We start from the raw sequence: 22331 nt of genomic DNA, 5'->3' as shown, positions 1-22331 counted from the left end.
CTGCTGCACAAGCCACTGGCGAATCACACTCCTAGCTGTCTGAATCAGCTACCAGCTGCACAGGCCGCTGGTGGGCCACAACACTTTCAGCACTGTGCATGCATCGTCATCCTGTTTTCAGGTGTTTTGGGGATGGGTTTTTTGGATTTTGGGGTGGAGGAAGCAAACTGGCAGCAGGGTAATTTAGAACCCACCCATTTCTACCTGAGCAGAAAATAAATCGTCCAAACTGGAAATGAACACAAGATAATTTCTTAATTGACAATATTATTCCAGAAAATTTCAAGAAAAGGAAGACCAACTTGAATGTAGTATGGATTGATTACAAGAAAGCTTTCCAGATAATTAGATAATCAAGTGCCTAGAAATAACAGGAGTCAGTAAAAACACCAGATGTTTTGTGCAAAAATCAATGGCACAATGGAAAACACAATTGAGGGACAATGGTTATAGACTGGAAGAGCAATCTCTCAAGGAGACTCACTATTAGCACAAGTGTTTGTCATTGCATTGATTCCTCTGTCAACCATACTGAACAAATCAGTATGGTTGGCTATCAAATATCAGAAACCCCTGCCACCTCTTTTATGGATAATCTGAAGCTCTATGGAAAAGCTACCTGAATCAGAATCGCTGCTCCATGCCAAGATATTACAATGGAGTTTGGACTGTAAAAATATGTCACTGTTACCATCGATGGGGAAAATATTAAAAACCGAAGGAATCCATATGCTCTGCAGAAATAACACAAAGAGTTTGGAGAAAGAACATCACTCCAAATACCTGGTCATCTTTCAAACTGACATCAAGCACATTGAAGTCAAGGAAGTTAAAAGAGAATGCATCATCAAGGTGAAAAGAAATCTTAAAATCCAAATTCAGCAGAGGAAGTATCATCAAGGCAACCAACATTTGGGCAATTCCAGTGATTGGATACATGGCTGGAATAGTGAACTAGACTTGAACAGAAATAATGTCCTGGATAAGAAGACCAGAAAAGCAATGACAATGAACCATGCCCTTCATCCAGTGATGTTGACAGACTCTATTTATCAACAAAAATAGGTGGATGTGGAATGTTTGAAACATACCAGACAGTTGACAAAGAAGAAAAGGGCATTGGAAGTATATTTGAAAGATAGTGAAGAAGATGCACCAGGAAGACTAGGAAGGGTCATTCAATCACCAGAAGGACCTAACTGGCCTACAAGAAAGAGCAAATAAAGAAAAGAAACATGGGAAGGCAAAGTTTTACTTGGTCAGTACATTAAAAAAAACTAGTAGATAACGCAAAATTCAAAAAAGAGATAAGAGGGTTAATTCTGGCTGCACAAAACCAAGTGAAAGAACAAATTCACACAAAGCCAGAATTAAGAAGACAACAAGAGACAGCAAATGCTGTTTCTGCAAAGAAGTTGCCTTCGCGACTGGCTCTCCAATGACCGACAAGCACACCCGAACCGGGAACATTTCACCCCCCTGATTTAACACCATCAAATCTGCCGATCCCAGGTGCTCGTGAAGGACTTGATAAGTGAATAAAAATGCCAAATCCAGTCTAAGCATCTGATGCTGTGATCAATCAATCATCAGCATAAGTACAGTAACAGTAGTAATAATAGCAGTAGTAATAGTCTGTGTCTCCTTAAAGCTGCCCTGCTTTTTCTGGGCTCATGCAGTATCTCTGGAAAATATGTAATGTTAATCCTCGACTTACAACAGTTCATGTAGTGACCATTCAAAATTACAAAGTCACTGACCTGGATGACTTAGATTCTCCATAGACATACCGTGTTTTCCCCAAAATAAGACCCTGTCTTATATTTTTTTGAAGCTTGAAATAAGCACTTGGCCTTATTGTCATGTACTCACAAAGCCAGATAGGGCTTGTTTTCAGGGGATGCCTTATTTTGGGGAAAACAGGATATGTCTATGGAGATTCTAAGTCATCCAGGACACAACTGCCCCAAAGCTGCTTTTTCAAGAGGCAATTTGGACTTTCTGTTTCTTCTTTGAAGATGTTTCGCTTCTCATCTAAGAAGCATCTTCAGCTGAAAGAGAGAGATGAGAGTTGAAGAAGCTGCTTGGATGAGAAGTGAAATGTTTTCAAAGAAAAAAACAAAAATCCAGATGCCTCTCGTAAAAGCACCTTTGGGATGACTTATGACTATTTTTCACTTATGACTATTTTTCACTTATGACTATTTTTCACTTATGACTATTTTTCACTTATGACTATTTTTCACACTTATGCAATCAAGCACATGGTCACTAATTCATATTTATGATGCTTGCAGAGTCCAAGCAAAGTCAATGGGGAAGCCAGATTCACCTAACAACTTTGTTTCTAGTTTGATAACTGTGGTGATTCAATTAACAACTATGGCAAGAAAAGTTGTAAAATGGGGCAAAATTCACTTAACAAATGTCTTGTTTAGCAACAGAAACTTTGTGCTCGATTGTGATAATAAGTTCAAGAACTACCAGTATTGGAAATGAAGGGACTCCAACAGGTGTGACAGGCTGCTTTGGAACGGGTGTGCCCATGCAGTTGTTGTTGTTGTTGTTGTTGTTGTTAATGGCGAGTATTCTGAGCAGAGTCAGGTTACAAGCGGTGTGCCACAAGGGTCTGTTTTGGGTCCTATTCTTTTTAATATGTTTGTGAGTGACATAGGGGAAGATTTGGTAGGGAAGGTTTGCCTATTTGCCGATGACTCTAAAGTGTGCAATAGGGTTGATATTCCTGGAGGCGTCTGTAATATGGTAAATGATTTAGCTTTACTAGATAAATGGTCAAAGCAATGGAAACTGCAGTTTAATGTTTCCAAATGTAAAATAATGCACTTGAGGAAAAGGAATCCTCAATCTGAGTATTGCATTGGCAGTTCTGTATTAGCAAAAACTTCAGAAGAGAAGGATTTAGGGGTAGTGATTTCTGACAGCCTCAAAATGGGTGAGCAGTGTGGTCGGGCAGTAGGAAAAGCAAGTAGGATGCTTGGCTGCATAGCTAGAGGTATAACAAGCAGGAAGAGGGAGACTGTGATCCCCTTATATAGAGCGCTGGTGAGACCACGTTTGGAATACTGTGTTCAGTTCTGGAGACCTCACCTACAAAAAGATATTGACAAAATTGAACGGGTCCAAAGATGGGCTATAAGAATAGTGGAAGGTCTTAAGCATAAAACATATCAGGAAAGACTTAATGAACTCAATCTGTATAGTCTGGAGGACAGAAGGAAAAGGGGGGACATGATCGAAACATTTAAATATGTTAAAGGGTTAAATAAGGTTCAGGAGGGAAGTGTTTTAATAGGAAAGTGAACACAAGAACAAGGGGACACAATCTGAAGTTAGTTGGGGGAAAGATCAAAAGCAACGTGAGAAAATATTATTTCACTGAAAGAGTAGTAGATCCTTGGAACAAACTTCCAGCAGGCGTGGTTGGTAAATCCACAGTAACTGAATTTAAACATGCCTGGGATAAACATATATCCATCCTAAGATAAAACACAGGAAATAGTATAAGGGCAGACTAGATGGACCATGAGGTCTTTTTCTGCCGTCAGTCTTCTATGTTTCTATGTTTCTATTATCATCATCATCATTATTATTATTATTATTATTATTATTATTATTATTATTATTATTAATTAGATTTGTATGCCGCCCCTCTCCGTTGGCCTCCTTGCTTCAAAAGCAGATATTCCTGGAATCACATTGCTACCAAGAGAACCCAGCTAAAAGGAGATGTTTCTTTAAGATGATATCAACAAATATAATCTATACCAGAGGTCTTCAAACTTGACAACTTTAAGACTTGTGGACTTCAGCTCCAAGAATTTTCCAGCTGGCTGAAGAATTCTGGGAGTTGAAGTCCACAATTCTTAAAGTTGCCAAGTTTGAAGACCTTCGCCTTGTGGTTCCTTCCTGTCATAAGAATAATTGTAGTATAATTATAGTTCATTATGGTTTTTCAATGTTTTATGTATTTATTTTTTTATTTTTTTATCCCGATTTATATGGCAGCCCATCTCAACAAGTGATTTTAGGCAAAGAACAGAGTTAAAATGAAACGATTATAAACATTACAAAATTTTAAAACACAACATCAATCCAGTTCAATAGAATTTAAGAGAATTCTGGGAGTTGAAGTCTACAAGTCTTAAAGTTGCCAAGTTTGGGGGCCCCTGGCCTATACATTCATACACTCTTTGAAGCATCTTTGAATCAAAAGTGTTGCTTTTCCTAGTTGGCTTACAGCCTTGCTTTTTACTTTATGCTAGCTGTTTCCAAGGACAGCATATTTCTTTTTGCATTAGAGCTTACTTTTAAATAAAACGAACAAAGCATCAACTGTACACTTCCATTATGTTAGGTAAATATATCTAAAAGCTTTTAACTGCAGCACATCAGGCCTGCTGTTAATGCTTCAAGCACAAAGATAATATCACCAGCCTTGGAATTTTAATTTCTACAGTTATCACAGGGTTACAGGGCATATTAGACAACGGCATCGGTAAAATAAATGAGTACGACAATTATCCCTCCCATAAACAGTGGATAAAAAATAATAATGTGGAAAAGATACAGAATACAGCATACGTGAACTTGGTGATATGCACTATCATGTCGGAGGAAAGCTAAAAATCTGAATTAAAAAATGTTAGGAGACAACACCAAACGTGTATTCTAGTACTGTAATACATTGTAAGATAAATTACGGTACCCAGCATCTTGGTGTCATAATTAGAGTGAAATCGTTATAAGAGATCTGAAATTCTCATCCATCCTCCATTATGCTCCTAAACCTTAACCACATTCTCAATTGTTGAGGTCACTGTGCAAACAAAAAGTAACATTCAAGCTCTGAAAAAGCAAATCCATTCCAACATAATAGTGTAGCCTATAAATTATTGTTTTAGCACTTGGTCCTCATCTAAGGGGGTCACTTAGATTTAATGGGAAACTCAGAAGTATGTGCAAGAAATGGGATTATAGAACTGCTTTTGGAGAAAGCTGGAAGTTGTAAATCCAGAACATCTGGATGGCAACAGATTACAGAAGCTGCCCTTAAACACCCCTCGGTGTCTCTTCTCACCATTAATCATCTGATACACTGGAACAATCATATTACACAAAGACCCCTACTGATAATACTTTCGGGAGATATAGATACTAAATAGCCAAGGTAATCAGTACAGGGCCTGCATTATTTGGCATACTGCTACATGTTCTGTAGCCCCTGCACTGCTTCCTAATAAATGGGGGTTGTTGGTTTTTTTGGTGCTATTGTGATTCCTAGCTCTGTGTTTGTGTATTGTTGCAAGCATTTGCTCAGTAACCATGGAATCAATCTACATCATAGTCCTAACTGAGAGGAAAATAGCTAACATCTCCATACAGGTGAAAAACAAACACGTTATGATCTTAAAAATCACTGCCCTTTAATGTGTAGCATGTGACCCCCATTTTAGATCATCCAGATGTAAAGTATCAGTAGTATCAGCTTCCTTTCTTTTTGTTATTTATGGGTGGAGCATTGGGGAGGTGAGAAGAAAAGGAATACCATATTTTTCAGAGTATAAGATGCCCCGGAATATAAGACACACCTTAGTTTTGGGGGAGGAAAATAGGGAAAAGAATCTGCTTACCAGATATTCAGCTGGTCAGCGTCCGTAGTCAGGTCAGCTTCAGCACATTATTTTATCCCCTGGTTAAGTCTTTAAAAAAATTATTCTGAGAGAATAACAATAAAGAGCTTGCAAGCCAGTAAAAGCTGGAAACATCATTAGCACCTGGAAAGAAACAGTCTGAGCAAGTAGAACAATGGAAAAAACCCTGCAAAGACATAGGGCTTGGAAAACATTCTTATTTGCAGAGAGTAACAATGAAAGAGCTTTCAAGCCTGTAAGAGCTGGAAACATCATTAGCACCTGGTTAGGGCTGGAAAGAAACATCTGGAGCAAGTAAAGCAATGAAAAAAACCCCCTACAAAGACAGGGTTTGGAATACATTCTTTGCATAGAGTAACAATGAAAGAGCTTACAAGCCAGGAAAAACTGGGAACATTGTTAGCACCTAGTTGGGGCTGGAAAGAAACATTTGGAACAAATAGACAATGAAAAAAAAATCAAAGACAGGGTTTGGAAAACATTCTTTACAGAGAGAACAAATGAAAGAGCCTTCAAGCTGGTAAGAACTGGGAACATCGTTAACACCTGGTTAGGGCTGGAGAGAAACATTTGGAACAAGTTAAACCAATGGGAGGGAAGACCCTGCAAATACTTAGGGCTTGGAAAACATTCTTTGCAGAGAGTAACAATGAAAGGGCTTGGGTAGATTAATAGCACCTGGTTAGGGCTGGAAAGAAACATCTGGAGCAAGTAAAGCAATGAAAAAAAAACCCTACAAAGACAGGGTTTGGAATACATTCTTTGCATAGAGTAACAATGAAAGAGCTTACAAGCCAGGAAAAACTGGGAACGTTGTTAGCACCTAGTTGGGGCTGGAAAGAAACATTTGGAGCAAATAGGCAATGGGGAAAAAAAATCAAAGACAGGGTTTGGAAAACATTCTTCACAGAGAGAACTAATGAAAGAGCCTTCAAGCTGGTAAGAACTGGGAACATTGTTAGCACCTGGATAGGGCTGGAAAGAAACTTATTCAGAGCAAGTTAGAGTAATGAAAAAACCCCAGCAAATACTTAGGGTTTGGAAAACATTCTTCACAGAGAGAAACAATGAAAGAACCTGCAAGGTAATAGCTGTGAAGATTGTTAGCAGTTAGTTAGGGCTGGGGGGGGGGGAAGCTACATCCAGAGTATAAGACACACCCTAATTATCAGCCTCCTTTAGGGAGGAAAATGTGCATCTTATACACCGAAAAATACGGTATTCCAATGTAAGCAGATCTAAGATATTCCTTGTCTCTCTGCCTGTCTCCCTATCCCTCTATCCATCTATCTATCATACATTTATCTATCTTACAGATTACAGGAATAGAACTTAATATGGAAATTTACTAATGAGATTCATAATATATCTTGTAGTGAAAAATGTCTCTGACTTCAAAATTTAATTATTATTTTTATTTACAAATAATTTAAGGTAGTGAATACAGTGGAACCCCGACATAAGAGCTGCTCTACTTAAGAGCAACTCGAGATAAGAGCTGGGAGGGGAGAGATATTTTTGTTCTACTTACAAGCCCAAATTCGAGATACAAGCGCCAAGGAGCTGTCTCCTGAAGCCAAACGCTAACTTCCGCGTTCGGCTTCAGGAGACAGCTGCGAAGCGGCGCACATGTTTTAAAAGGTTGCAGCCGGCCTGGGGGGCTCGGGGGGGTGCTTGCAGCTTTCTTTCTTGCTCTTTTTCTTTCTCTCTTTTACCTTCCCTTCCTCTATTTCTTCTTTTCTTTCTCCTTCCCACCTTCTTCCCTCCCTCCCTCCACTCATTCCTCTCTTACTCTCCCCTTTCATAAGTTTCCTTGCTTCCTTCCTCTGTTCCTGTCCCTTCCCCCTTTCTTTCTTTCTTTCTTTCTTTCTTTCTTGCTCTTTTTCTTTCTCTCTTTTACCTTCCCTTCCTCTATTTCTTCTTTTCTTTCTCCTTCCCACCTTCTTCCCTCCCTCCCTTCACTCATTCCTCTCTTACTCTCCCCTTTCATAAGTTTCCTTGCTTCCTTCCTCTGTTCCTGTCCCTTCCCCCTTTCTTTCTTTCTTTCTTTCTTTCTTTCTTTCTTTCTTTCTTTCTTTCTTTCTTTCTTTCTTTCTTGCTTGCTTTTTCTTTCTCTCTTTTACCTTCCATTCCTCTATTTCTTCTTTTCTTTCTCCTTCCCACCTTCTTCCCTCCCTCCCTTCACTCATTCCTCTCTTACTCTCCCCTTTCATAAGTTTCCTTGCTTCCTTCCTCTGTTCCTGTCCCTTCCCTCTTTCCTTCCTTCCTTCCCACCCTCCGTCCATTCATTCACCCATTCCTCTCTTGATCGCTTAAAGCCGGTCCCTGGTGCAAAAAGGGTTGGGGACCTCTGTCCTACAGGATTGGGTGGCAGAGAAGTTGAACATATGTAAATTTAAAAGTTTAAGAAAGTTTACAAGTTAAGTGAAAGAAACTTCATTATTCATTTATATGTACATGTACATTTCTTCATTAAAAACATGTCTTTCTGCATAATTTAGACTAACTTTGTGAGTTTTTTGAGGGCTGGAACCAATTAAAATTATTTACATTAATTCCTATGGGGAAAAGTCGTTCGAGATAAGAGCTGCTCGACTTAAGAGTCCAGGTCCGGAACGAATTAAACTCGTATCTCGAGGTACCACTGTACATCCAAAATATGTTCCTCCTATTTTCCTCAGAACAATTCTATTGTGAATTGAGTTGAGCTGAAAAGAGAGTGGCTGGCCCAAGATCACCCAGTTGACTTAAGGCTAAGATGGTAGTTGAACTCAAGGTTTCTTGCTTTCTAGCCTGGTACCTTAACAATTTTAAAACTATCTCAGATCACCTGTTACAATAAGCTTAATAAATTTGGATAACCAAAGCAGGAGCAATAACTAACCAAGTAAGAGCTGTGCTGTCACTACCAAACTAAACCCTTCCAAAAGTAGAGAACACTTATAGGTCATGGTTCAACTGTTCAATTGTTTGTGATTAGTTGTCTGGCCTGCAGATGTTTCATTCTCAAGCTAGATCATGCCATGCCGTTCTTGGTTGAGGTGCATTGATGCTGTTACCTAGGTTGGTATTGAAATGCCTATGGAACCCAAACAATACTGGGTTACTTTTAGGATGCAGAATAGACTCTGATGCCATTCTACATACAAGTTTTCCAAATTCTCCTTTAATACAGAAAAAAATAGAAATTTGTGACTGGGAAAATTCTGATCATTTGGGAATGTTAGACACCTTGAGTGCCTAGGAGAAGAGAGGTAGAATATAAGATGAAATTATACAAATAACAACGAGTCAATGACATCTCAGGTCCCCTCTCATTGTTCCAGAGCCAATCCCCCCCCCCATTGTTTCAGAGCTGTGACCTTAAAAATGTCTAACTGTGCTTTTAAATAATATTTATTCTATTTTGATTTATAAACACAATAGTTTGTTAGCAGTTTTGGGAATAATGTTATCCTAAAAAATGGGATAGAGATAATTACAATTAATAAGTAATGTTTTAAATGATCCAATCACTACATTAATCAGTAAACTAAACAAGATAAATGGACCTCAAGGCATCTCAATAGTTCTCTTTTGAACTTCCCCCATGCCTTGACACACTTATCGAAGGTTACCCAGCATCTTATTAGTTCTGCAAGATAAAGAAATGAATATATTTAAAGGATAGCAGATATCCTGCCATAGTTGACGAAGAAATAACTGGAGGTATAACAAGCAGGAAGAGGGAGATTGTGATTCTGCTGTATAGAGCACTGGTGAGACCACATTTGGAATACTCTGTTCAGTTCTGGAGACCTCACCTACAAAGGATATTGATAAAATTGAACAGGTCCAATGATGGACTACAAAAATGGTGGAAGGCCTTAAGCATAAAACCTAACAGGAAAGACTTAATGAACTCAATCTGTCCTCAATCTGGAGGAGAGAAGGGAAAGGGGGGAAATGATCGAAACATTTAAATATGTTAAAGGGTTAAATAAGGTTCAGGAGGGAAGTGTTTTTAATAGGAAAGTGAACACAAGAACAATCTGAGGTTAGTTGGGGGGAAGATCAGAAGCAACTTGAGAAAATATTATTTTACTGAAAGAGTAGCAGATGCTTGGAACAAACTTCCAGCAAACATGGTTGCTAAATCCACAGTAACTGAATTTAAACATGCCTTGGGTAAACATATATCCATCCTAAGATAAAATACAGGAAATAGTATCAGGGCAGACTAGATGGGCCATGAGGTCTTTTTCTGCCATCAATCTTCTATGTTTCTAAGAAATGGTACATGCTGCTTCCTTTTTGCCACTCAGCCCCTACAGGGGCCATTCAAGGCAGTTAAAAAAAATTGTATAGCCGACAAACTATTCATTATCAGCAAAAATATGTTACATACATACATGTGGTGGGTTTCAATTTTTTACCACTGGTTCTGTGGGCATGGCTTGGTGGGTGTGGCAGGGGAAGGATAGTGCAAAATCCCCATTTCCTCCCAATCACTGGGACACGGGAGACAGAGAATAGATGGGGGTGGAGCCAGTCAGTATTTTGCTGATTCTCCAAACTACTCAAAATTTCTGCTACCGCTTCACCAGAGCTGGTCAGAACCTGCTGAAACCCACCTCTGACAGATTCATATTCATACACACACACTCTCTGTGTAAAAATAACCCTCTTCTTAATAGGAACAAAAGGAGTAGCTGTATATTTCCACTGGTCTATCTAACTCAGCAATGTTTATATTCACTGGCAACAGCTTTACAGAATAGGATAGACCAGGGTTTGGTCCAAGATCTCACTGCATGCAGTAAAAGTGCTGCTCAAATGAACCTCAGCTCTCCTCTATAAATCCTATTGCAATAACCTTGTCAAAGAAGTGGTTACAAAGTAATACACATTTTAAACAACCCTAACATAAAAGAGGAATGAAGCAGACCTTGGAAGCTTATTAAGTATGGATTTATTTTAAAAAATTTTTTTTTTAAATTATTTGAAATTATTGCATGAAATATCCCTGTAAAATCCATGTAACAATCCCAATATATACATATAATTCCAAGTACTGTATATATCTATGTATTGACTGGATTAAAATCATGTCTATTTGGATTTTAACATAAAATGGATGACAATGTAAATACAAGCTAATATTTGTCTAAGTATGCTTTATATATGGAATGTAGCTGTTCAGTTTGTCTACTGGGGAGGGGAGGGGTGAGAAAGACCTGTTTCATAGATATAATCACAAGCAGGATATGCAGTACATCACTTTCAAAGGTTAAAAAGGAATCATTATGGCCAGCCAGCATAATTATCTGCCAAGGAAGGCAGTATCAGAAATGGAGTAAAATATCTTAAATGTCACTAGCTTCTTTAAAATTATTCACATATATTGCATTTCAACATTTGTTGACACCATTTATTTCTTCAGCTGGCTTTAACACATTGGTCTAGTGCTGAATACACAGATTAGAAATATCTGATTTATGTTTTGTTTTTTTCCTTTCAAGAAATCAAAAAGCTACTGTCAGGAAATCATAATTATAATTTATTTCAATTACAGACCTGAATACGCAGTCATTGTTTCTCTTTCAAGACCTGGAAATGGTAGCTGTGTTATGGATTTTAATAGACGATTGTGGTAATAATATACAGTGTTGAACCCTTCCTTTTGCCCACTATTAAGAGCAATTTTAATTACTCTCATGATTTCTTCAAAACCAGTTCATTATACAGTATTTGCTTTGCTCTCTGCTGCTTTTTGATTAACATTGGTGAGCACTTGCTAAAGATTAATTCATATACTATAGTTGTATATGCTTTTTTTAAGAATACAACAACAAATATAACACATGAAAATGTTATACAGCTCAGTTTTTACATCTTGATGAGCTAGGATTGTTTGTAATTCCTTGCTGAATAGAGATCAGCCCCGGGTTTTACACTGCACATCCCATAAAGCAGCTTCATTGCCTTATATCTATATTGTCACACATCACAGAACAATTACACTGAATTACAAGGCTGTTTCTTATCCACTCCCTGGTCAGATGGACACTTTTAGCAAGGTGGCTGCAGCACATGACTTCAGCCATGTGATGGTTAAAGGCCTCTCAACAAAGCAATGTTTTTTTTGGCTTCTATGAAGTGCTTCCTTCATCATTATCTGTTCTGCAGTTGATTTCTAAAGACCGAGACATAAACGTAAACTGAAGCAGCAAGTCATTTTGTAAAAAGCAAAACTCCTGCAAGCGTCAGTTTTTTAATGCTTCATGTGAAATGAAAACCTGAGCAGATAAACCTAAGCAAATATATTTGTTATTTCACATTCAGATCTGCTGTACCTGCAAAAGCAAACTGAAAGCATTTCTTTAAGTTTGTGGACTTTCACCTCCCCCAAATAGTGATCCTTTGCCATCTAGACACTTGAACTCTAGGAAGTATTACTGCATGGCTTATTTAAGTGTGTTTTCTTTTTCCTTTGAGCCTTTGATATATTTTTTTATTGATATTTTGGTCCCGACAAACAGAGAGCACAAACTTTATAATCAATCCATTTAAAAACAAGAGTTACCTAGTTATGTGAATGGGGAAAGCCTTAGCTTCAAATCTTGGCAAAGTCATTCTCGGTATGCTAAGAGAACAGAATAACCCAAATTTATTTCACAAGTCTGAATTTTTAGTTGCAGCTTCCTGAGAATCTATATTAATGATCCAGAACCCAAGTATGACCTCACCCAGCATCATCTGTTTTCTTCTAAATGCTCCTGAAACACTTTGAAGCAATAAATCAGTGCTTGGTAATATCCTTCTCATTGGAACTTTATTGAAAAAATTCACTTCTTTGCAAGTGGCCTTGGAAAGCTACTGTGGTCATGGAAGAACAATAGACGAATGTTGAGCAGCCAAATTCAGTCTTTCTCTGATCACATCATCCTCATCCTCATTATCCTCTTCCCAAATCCTTGGGAAGCACTCAATAAGTAGATAAAAATGCCAAATCCAGTCTAAACATCTGGTTGACTGTGTAGGGAACTACAAAAATAATATGCTGTGTAATATTATGATGTTATAAAGTCACTCGTGGGATGGTTCCAAGCAAAATATTACTAATGCTACCAATCAAAAGATGTTATCCTGCCTGTCTGTATTTTCTCTTTGGTGATTTGTGTGTGTGTGTGTGTGTGTGTGTGTGCTAAGAACAAAAGATGGAAGAAGCTATTAAAAAAGAGGTTCTAGATAGAAGTTACCATTGTCTGGAGCACCCACCCAAAGATAAATAGGCAGTGCGTGACCAATAGCGTCATATCTTATTAGTCTTGGGCTCAGTCCCCTATTATAAAATAGGAATAGTGATGACCTGGAAAAGGATTTTTAAATATGATAAAATGTTTGTGCATCAGATGTGGCATACACATAATTAATCACACCAATAATGACTTCTAGAGGATTCTAATGAATATATTTTAGTTCAGGATTTTGCACATGCACTAAAGAATGAGTTTTATTCTGCTACCTTTTTAACATTCTGAAAGTTCAAGAAATCAGAATTTGTGCACTCATAACAGTTTGAATGCTTGCTGATTTTCATCTGACCCCAAAATATACTCTTCAAATATGGGTTCAATAAAATGCATCTACCCAATAGAAAAATAGTTCTCAAAAATTGGGATCAAAATTGCACTTACTCAATTCTTTTACCACTGAATTTATCTCTGGCCTTTAATAAATTTTGAACAGATATACACATTTTATATAATACAAAGAATTACTTTAAAAAACAAACAGGAATGACATCAGAGGCTTATCGCCTTCCCAATTCTTATAGCAGTCTTCAAGAACTTTATTTTTAACAGCCACTGTTAATAGCTTTCTATTAAATATTATGTTTTATTACATCCAATTCTATTTGTGTTCTTCTGTTCATCCACCCTACCAAAATTTCTCCTTCCCTATCCTTAACATTGTATGTTGAAATTCGCCCCAAACTATGTTCATTTTGGCTAAATGCAAAAAATAAAAAATATAAACCCCACACATCATGATCTAATCTGTATTCATCCTCTTTCCCAGATCAATAGAGTGCAAACGTCCTCCTCCAATTAGTGTCTCTCACTCTGTACTAGCAGTTGTGATGGACAAAAGCCATTCCATCCCTGCTCTCCGAAAAATGGAATAAAATAACTGTTAGCACCCCCTCCTCTTATTTATATTTTTCAGTGCATTTACTTATAAGCATCTGTCCAGTTCTTTAACAGAGTATTTGGACAGCATGAAGGAAGATCGATTGTAAACAAATGTGAACAGAAGCATTGAAATATTTCAAAGGCTTCCCAATTACCTTGTCACCAATCCTCTATTATACTCAGCATCCTGGTGAATTGTGAAAGTGAAATGCAACCAGTCTGTCCTCCCCATTAGTCTTGACCATAGTTGCACCTTGCTATGGTAGAGGAGATAAGTTTTAAACGTTTTGTACAGGAAGAGAAGCTCTGGGAACTGGACCCCTGGTACGTGTAGAATTTCCCTTAAGATTGGGCATTTTTAACAAATTGGAAACAATTATACGAAAATGGACAAAGTAATATTGTTGAGACTGTTATATTTGAAAAGGATGCCAAGATGGTGCAAAGCAGTACTGTGGAACTGTCCATAGTTATGCTGTGTAATCCTTGCAAATATCACCTAGAACATGTTGTGCCTGCCTGTTGAAACTGTTACTTCATCTCTATAAGATCCTAGCGCTTTCTCTACTCCACACACAGCACATATAGGGATATGTGTAGAGGGATGCGAAGACCTATGCTGATCTCCCAGTTCATTTGTTACTCTCTACCCAAAGCCAGGATAATAAACAAATGAGACATACACGCTCAAGTCTTTTTAGTGAGGTCACCCTATGTAGAATCTCTGCAGCAAATGGACCTGTTCAAAGCTCAGCCTGAAATAAGATCATAACGAAATGACTCCTCTGGATTCATATCTAAAGCTAGTGTTCATGTAACCATCAGTCAGTCCCACCCTGCTATGTGGTGCTCGATAAAGTTTGTCACCCTGACCCTGTTGCATCACGACTTCCTGAAAAGCTAAACAAACGTGTGTTGACTGAGCCTGAATTAGAAAGCTTTCAAACAGTCAGAACTGGTCCATCCTGATGGCTGAAAACAAAGCAGATGAAGATGATATCTAAGAACCCAAGAATCGTATCTAAGAATTCTGGGGTTCCTGTTTTTCTTTCCTGATTAGGAACACACACTGAGCACAAAGGGCACAAACACACAGAAGGAACCTCCAGAACCGCGATTTTACCACCCAGCACTTAAAAGAGCTGAGCTGGGCTGCAATGGCAAATGTCCCCCCCAACCCCAACCCCCCCCCCCCAAAATCTCAGTTTTGGGAAGCAAAATGGGCAAATGTGACATCAGAAGATCCTAGGTTTGGTTGGGGGGAGTGGACATATTTATTACTGGATATTTTGTTTATTCTGCGGTTTAGAGTCACATTATGAATGTAAGTTTGTTAATTGCCAGGAGCCCTAGCAGTTTACAATGAGTTAGAAGCTGAAGGAACAAAGGGTCAAAATAAACAAACGGGAACAAACCCTAAGCATGCAGTAGAGAAATAAGAATACAGTATTCAGCTAGATGTCTTTTGGGTTACAGTATTTAAGTCAGTGGCGGAGCTGAGGACCCTAAATCCTAACTATCAAGTATCAGACTAACATTGCCTTTTCCTTTAAAAAGGAGAAAATAATAGGCTCATCTTCCTTTTCCCAAGGCACATTTGAGACCCTACATCTCCTATGTGCTCCCAAGCACCTTCCAGCCACCTGCTTGAGCCCTCCCGTCCAAGCGAGTGTGGCTGGGATGCATCTGTCAAACAGAAGGGGTAACCTTCCATCCAGTTTGAAGCCCCAAAGCAACCAACGCCAAAGCCCCCACTCTGGAGCACTCACCCAGTCCTCGAAGTGCCGGCTCCCGTTCTGCAGCAAGTCCTCAAACTGGATGGTACAGTTGGCCACGAAATCGTCGTAGCCGATGGGGGCATCGTGGAAAACGGCCACCTCGATCTTCCTGCCGTTGCTGACCTCGGCGACAAACTCGTCGTTCCAGGCCGGGCTGTTGGTCTTCTGCTTGGTGGAGGTCTGCCCGATCCTGAAGTCGTCCACGTTGAGGGCAATGTAGGGGTCCAGCAGGAAAGTCTGCGGCCTGGGACCCACCGCATGCCTGAGCGACCAAGGGGTGGGCTTGAGATTCACCGCCTCGCAGATCTTGATCTTCAGCATGCCATTAAAAACCACCATGGTTTAGATGGCTGGGACTTCTTCTTTTCCGCCCCTCTCTCTTCGCGATCAAGCACGCTCCGGAGCCAGGAGATGTCTCAATAAATAAGGCGGCAGGTTTGAGTGAAGCGGGGGGCGGGGGGGCGCAGGGGGCTCCTTTCGGTGACTGGGGCTAGTTTTTCCTCTCGCGACACCCAGTGAATGCATACAGGCACACGTTCACGTATACACCCATGCGTGTATATAAATATATATCTAGATGGTGTACACCTATAGGCGTGCACACACACACAGGCGCCTCGATTTAAAGAGAGGTTGGCCTCCGGGTACGTTTTTTTTGGGGAAACCGAAGGCGGGGGTGGGGGGCGCAGAAGGGAAGGGGGAGAGATGGGGGGATCGCTCGTCCCCGCTTGCAGAAATCCGACAGGCGATCGCAGAGCACATTCAATAGAATCCTCCGGGAGGGGGGCGGGAGGGAGAGATACAAGATCTCTGTGTGTACACGCGTATATACTATTGTTGTTATTATTATTCTTTTCCTCTTATGCTTTCCCGCCGCCGACGTCTTCCTTCCCGTTAGAGCGTTTTAATCCTCCAGCCAGTCCTCCGCCGAAAGCAATCCGGCGCTCACGCTCCGCTGCTGACTTGCCTTTGCGGCGGCGGCAGGAACAACAGGGGAGGGGAGGGAGGGGAGAGGAGGGGAGGGAGAGAAGGGGGTCGGAAAGCAAAGCAAACACCCAGGAACGCCGAGCCTTGAACGCGCAGCCCTGCCCACTTCGCAGCCTTTCCGACTCGGAAAAAAAAGGAGGGGGGGGGGAGATCCGCACAGTCCGAGGAGCCCTTACATCCGCCCCGGCTGCTGCTGCTGCGGGAGCTTCCTCGCCTCCTCCGCCACCGCCTCCTCCTCCTCCAAGGCCAAGGATCGGGCCCAATGCATGAGGAGAAACTGCGCCCGCTCGACCCGGCTCGGGAAAGGAGGGCGGCTCTCTTCCCCCCCCCCCCCCCCCGATTATTTTCAGAGGATCGGGGGTTTTTTTAAAGGGAAAGAGGAGAGGGGGGAGAAAAATATCACGCCGGCAAACCGAGGTTCCCGCCTTTCCCCTCCCCCACCCCCACCCTCAAGGCCGCCGGTCGGGCTCGCGCCGCGGGGCTCGGCTTGCCTGTTGCCTGGGCGAGGATTGGCTCCCCCAGCTGGCCCTCTCGCCTCGCCTCGCTCGCTCGGCGTGCCTGTCTCCCCAATGCAGGAAATGCGCAAAAGACGTCAGTGTGTGTGTGTTTGTGTGTGGAACTGTGTGCGAATAGAAAGTTTTGCCTGTTGGGGGAGCAATCCGCTTGCAAACGGATCGCCGGAGAGAACCGACTAGCAGCGACGCGGGAACAGAGACGCCGCTCCTCGGGTTTGGGACTTTGCATAGAAACACTTCACACGTAGACACAATACACGCACAGAGAGAGAGAGAGAGAGAGAGAGAGAGAGATAAAACACAACACATACAGAGAGAGAGAGAGTCAACACACACACACACACACACACACCCACACTCCCGGTTGCCCCTTCCCTCCCGGCTCAAGGACTCCGGCTGGAGCGCTTCCTCTAGCGCCTCCCTCAGCAGCGCGCCCAAAGCTCTTCGGGGCGTTTGTGAGGAAAAGTCGCGGAGGGGGGGGGGGCAGATGCCGGCCAGTTGGTGACACTGCTGTCCCTCTTCCGCCGCCTCCTTCGTTGCCCCCCCGTCCCGTCCCGTCCTGCGCGAGGAAGTGATTTTTAAAAGGAGAAGCCTGCCACGCTGCTTTATTTTGGCTCCGTTTTGCGCCTCATCCGGGGGCATCGGAGCGGGTGCTTCAAAGCGGGCGCAGGCCGCCTCAGGGACGCGGTGAGTCCCGAGCAATATACTACAGGGATGGGCTACTGCCCGGACGGGAGAGGGGGGACGCAGTGGGGTAGTAAAAAAATGGAGCTCCACCCCAGAGCACCCAATTTGCATTGAAAGATGTTGAAAGAAAATGCATAAGCCACGCCCACAGCCAGTACATTCAAAGTCTCCTTCCCGGCACCAACTGAGCCGGTGCTGCTCGGATGAGTTGGCTTTTCAACTCCCGGAGACTTTGATGACACCTCGCTCAATAATGGCGACTGTGAGGGGGACCTTGGGAGCCCTAGTGGACAACCATTTAAATATGAGCCAGCAGTGTGCAGAAAATGCCAAAAAAGCCAACACAGTTCTAGGATGCATTAACAGAGTGAAGATCACCTGAAGTGTGAATACCACTTTATAAGGCCTTGGTAAGGCCACACTTGGAATACTGCATACAGTTTTGGTTGCCACTATGTAAAAAAAAAGATGTGGAGAGAAGAGCAAAAAGATGATTAGAGGGCTGGAGGCTAAAGCATATGAAGAACAGTTGCAGAAGGCTATAGAAACATAGAAGATTGACCCATGGGAGTTGAAGACAACCCTCCTGAAATAAAGAACCCAGACAAATATTTATCAATTGCAGAAATGAGTGAAAGTCTGCTTTACTAATATCTATTACATTAGCAACATGGGGCTACACTTCAGATCGTGCAGAATGCAGCTATGAGAGCAATCATGGGCTTCCCTAGGTATGCCCATATTACACCAACACTCCGCAGTCTGCATTGGTTGCCGATCAGTTTCTGGTCACAATTCAAAGTGTTGGTCATGACCTATAAAGCCCTTCATGGCATCAGGCCAGAATATCTCCGAGACCGCCTTCTGCCGCACAAATCCCAGTGACCGATTAGATCCCACAGAGTTGGCCTTCTCCAGGACTAAACAATGTTGTCTGGCAGGACCCAGGGGAAGAGCCTTCTCTGTGGCGGCCCTGACCCTCTGGAAGCAGCTCCCCCCCGGAGATTAGAACTTCCCCCACCCTCGTCTTTTGGAAACTTCTTAAAACCCATGTCTGCCATCAGGCATGGGGGAACTGAGACATCTCCCCAGGGCCTATACAGTTTATGTATGGTATGTTTGTGTGTATGTTTCTTTTTAATAAGGGGTTTTTAGTGACTTTTAATTATTAGATTTGTTATATATTGTACTATTACTGTTGTGAGCCGCCCCAAGTCTACGGAGAGGGGCGGCATACAAATCTAAACAACAACAACAACAACAACAATAATAATAATAATAATAATAATAATAATAACTGAAATATATAATTTGTTCACAGAAACCAAAGCAATAGAAAGGGGGGGTGTATGTTAAATTACCTACCTCTACCCCAAAATTAAAGTAGGTGCAAGAAAGCAACTGGGTAAAATAGAGGAATGAATAAAAGCTGTAACTGATATTAGCTTGTTGCTCAACAAAAAGAAGATGTAGAGCCTTCTCTGTGGGGGCCCTGGCCCTCTGGAATCAGCTCCCCCCAGAGATTCACACTGCCCCCACTTTTCTCACCTTCTGCAAGAGTCTTAAGACTCATTTATGCCATCAGGCTTGGTCTGATTAGATGTTGCCCCCTGGCCAACGAATGTCTGTATGGCTGTTGTCTGAATGTGTATGATTGCTGCCCCAAGTCCTGGGAGAGGCGTAGCATATAAATCAATCAATCAATCAAACAAACAAACAAACAAACAAACAAATAAATAAATATTGACTTACCTCTTTGTATCCAGTTTCAGCAGTCCAACATTGCCTGCAGTCCACCTCCCAGCAATTTGCCTCCTTGCAGCTAATTTCACTTTAAGTTTAGCACTTGGCCAGCCTGCCTGCAGCTTCAAATCAGCTGAGGGTTGGAAAGTTGACAATGAGTTGCTCTGTACTGTTTGCTGCAAGGAGATAAATTGCTGGGAGGCAGAGGCCAAAGGGTGGGGGTGGCTGGATGGGGCTACATTTGGTGAATCCAAGCTTTCACCCTCTTTTGGGGAGGGGGGGGTGTAAAAAGGCGTATCTTATACTCCAAAAAATACGGTATATTAAAAATACCTTTAAAAGAGAGAAATTCTTTATGCCAGCATTTTTCTTCACAAGGGCTTATTGTATGTATTTTTCCCATATATGTATCCACCCTGTCTTATTTCTCATGACTCAGTGCAGTTTTCATAGTCCAAGTAAAACAATGGACATAAAAAATGACAATGCAAATGTGTATGAACATTGTTAAAAGCTGGGTTGCAGAATGCTAAGGAAAATAAGATAATGTGTTGGGATTTCGATGCTTCAGATCTGACTCTCAGCTACTAGATTATTAGAAGGGGAAGAGCTTTGGCTTGACTGCCACTGAAATCATTTCCTCAGCTCCCCCTGCCCCAATGCCTGGGAAGTAGACAGGAAACAAGGAAAACTGAACTCCTCATCTGGATCCAAGACAAGGATTGTGAACCACTCTCTCCTGGGAGAGATGATGAAGGGAGGAGAAGACAATGGTAGTCCATGAAACAATTCAACAGGATGACCTGGGTTTTCCATTATGTCCCCCCCTCCACCCATTTGTTCAGTTGTGACACTGGTGAGGAAGCATTGTTCTAGTCAGAAGATACAGTACTTAGACATTGTAATATCATATTACTTTCATGTCACATTATTTTAATTGATTGGTTAGATAAATTCAGAGGTTTTTAACTTATTTTTCTTACTTTCCCGTGGATGCTGAAAAACTGTTAGGCATCAGAGCAGATCACATAACGATTTTTTTTAAGGCAAAACAAAAACTTTTTATGTATTTCAGTAGCATTTACTCCCTTGGTGCCAAAGTCATTGTTAAAACCAGCATCTTGTATGGAAGTGACTAATTCCAGGCAAAGCCACTGCGAAGGGCCTCTTTAACTGAGACATTTTCTGCCCAACCCCTGATGAATTGAAAACTTGCATTAGGAGCAGATAGAGGAAATTGATTTCACGGTGGGGGAAAGAGAGAGAGAGAGTTTAAAGATGAAAATATGGTCCACTGAAATGGCATCGTATTATGAAAATTAATCCTTTAGTCAGTGGTTTTGTTTGTCCTTTTGACATTCCAGCATCACATTGTGAAAACTTGCCCCCTCCTCTGGAATATATTATATTATATTATAATATAATAATATTATAATAATATTATATTATAATAATATAAATAATTATATTATTTTTCAATATCAGAAAAATAAAACAAAACCAAATAAAACATTCCCATATTCCCAGCATTGTTTCTATGAACCACCCACGAGAATCTTTGATTAAATTATAATGTAATGATGTAATTTTTAAAAAAAAACATTTAGTACACACTGTAAAACCTATCTTAGAAGTATACTGTACTACGTTTTACTATGTAGGTTAGTACTTACTGTGTGATAGGTGTATTGTTTATATTTACCAATCTTCCTTAAGGTGGTATTTGCATATATTAGACAGGACTTCAGAAAATTATGTTATTTTCAATTATCTCAGCCTCTGACTGATAGCTTCTATTTATTACATTTGAAGGCCAACTCCAGTTGAGGAACTAGGCTGGGGAAATCATATCCCATTATAGTAGATTTTTGGTGCCAATTCTTGACAATTACTGTGTAACTAAAACGTAGCTGCTGAGAAGGAAACAATATTACCACGTTCTGGAATGCCCAAGAAAATAGAAACAAAATGTGGGATGCTAAGTGGGAGTAGCATCTACTACAATGTGTTTCCTTTTGGGATGGAGAACAGCAGGGGAGGGAATAATAATGTAAAGAATAATAGGCATTGTTGGGTTGAACATTGAAGCACCCAAACTGTTAAGATTTTGTTGCAGGTCACAATGGACTAAACAAAGAACACATGCCTTGTTCATAGTTATTGTATTTACCCACATGACATGCATATTTGATAAATGCAGGTGAGTCACAGTTTAACATTTCCCTTTTTATATTTCTAATGGTATAATATTTCCCTGCTGCAAGTCATATTATTGAAACATGCCAATCTGTGCTTCAGATACCAATCAATCTACACTGATAATCTCTTAAATATGCTACTGTTAGGATATTTGCAGCTCAGTGTTAAATTGTGGGGTCCTTGGTGCTCTCTAGGTTTAGTGGTTTTCTTACAGACATTTCATTACCAAACTAGGTAACATAGTCAGTGGACAGTAGAGTTGGTCTCACTTTATATACTAGTGGCTTAACCTGTTAGTATTGATGGGAGTGGACTTGGTGCTTTCTTGATTAGTCTATTACTTACTGTTAATTTGTTAATCTAAGTTGCTAGTTCCTTGATTGGGTATTGTATACTTCTTGATTGTTGCTTTAATTGAACTCCCCCCCCCCATATCCATACTGCTCCCACCTTGCTGGCCTTTCGCAAAGCTACGAAGATCTGGCTTTGCCATAAATTTACAGCTGAGGCCATAAATTCACAGCTGATGGCCAACTGTAAAAATGGGGTGTATGTATATGAGTGTGATTTTCT

The 22331-nt window shown here is 40.8% G+C and overlaps 1 protein-coding gene across 2 annotated transcripts in view; it reads right to left on the bottom strand.

Annotated features, from left to right (window-relative positions):
• The window catches only part of PRKCE (protein kinase C epsilon), a 404880-nt gene extending 387697 nt beyond the window's left edge, over positions 1–17183 (bottom strand). Inside the window, exon 1 of one of the 2 annotated variants that reach the window (XM_070734568.1) lies at positions 15619–17183. In XM_070734568.1, the coding sequence (XP_070590669.1) occupies positions 15619–15966 (348 nt within the window). In that variant the 5' untranslated portion in view covers positions 15967–17183. The remainder of the gene's footprint in view (positions 1–15618) is intronic. The other variant, XM_070734569.1, reaches the window with a different exon arrangement.
• Positions 17184–22331: the final 5148 nt, after the last annotated feature.

This window comes from Erythrolamprus reginae, chromosome 1, assembly GCF_031021105.1.
Source record: "Erythrolamprus reginae isolate rEryReg1 chromosome 1, rEryReg1.hap1, whole genome shotgun sequence".
NCBI lineage: Eukaryota > Metazoa > Chordata > Lepidosauria > Squamata > Dipsadidae > Erythrolamprus > Erythrolamprus reginae.
This window is presented reverse-complemented; position numbering and strand designations above follow the sequence as displayed.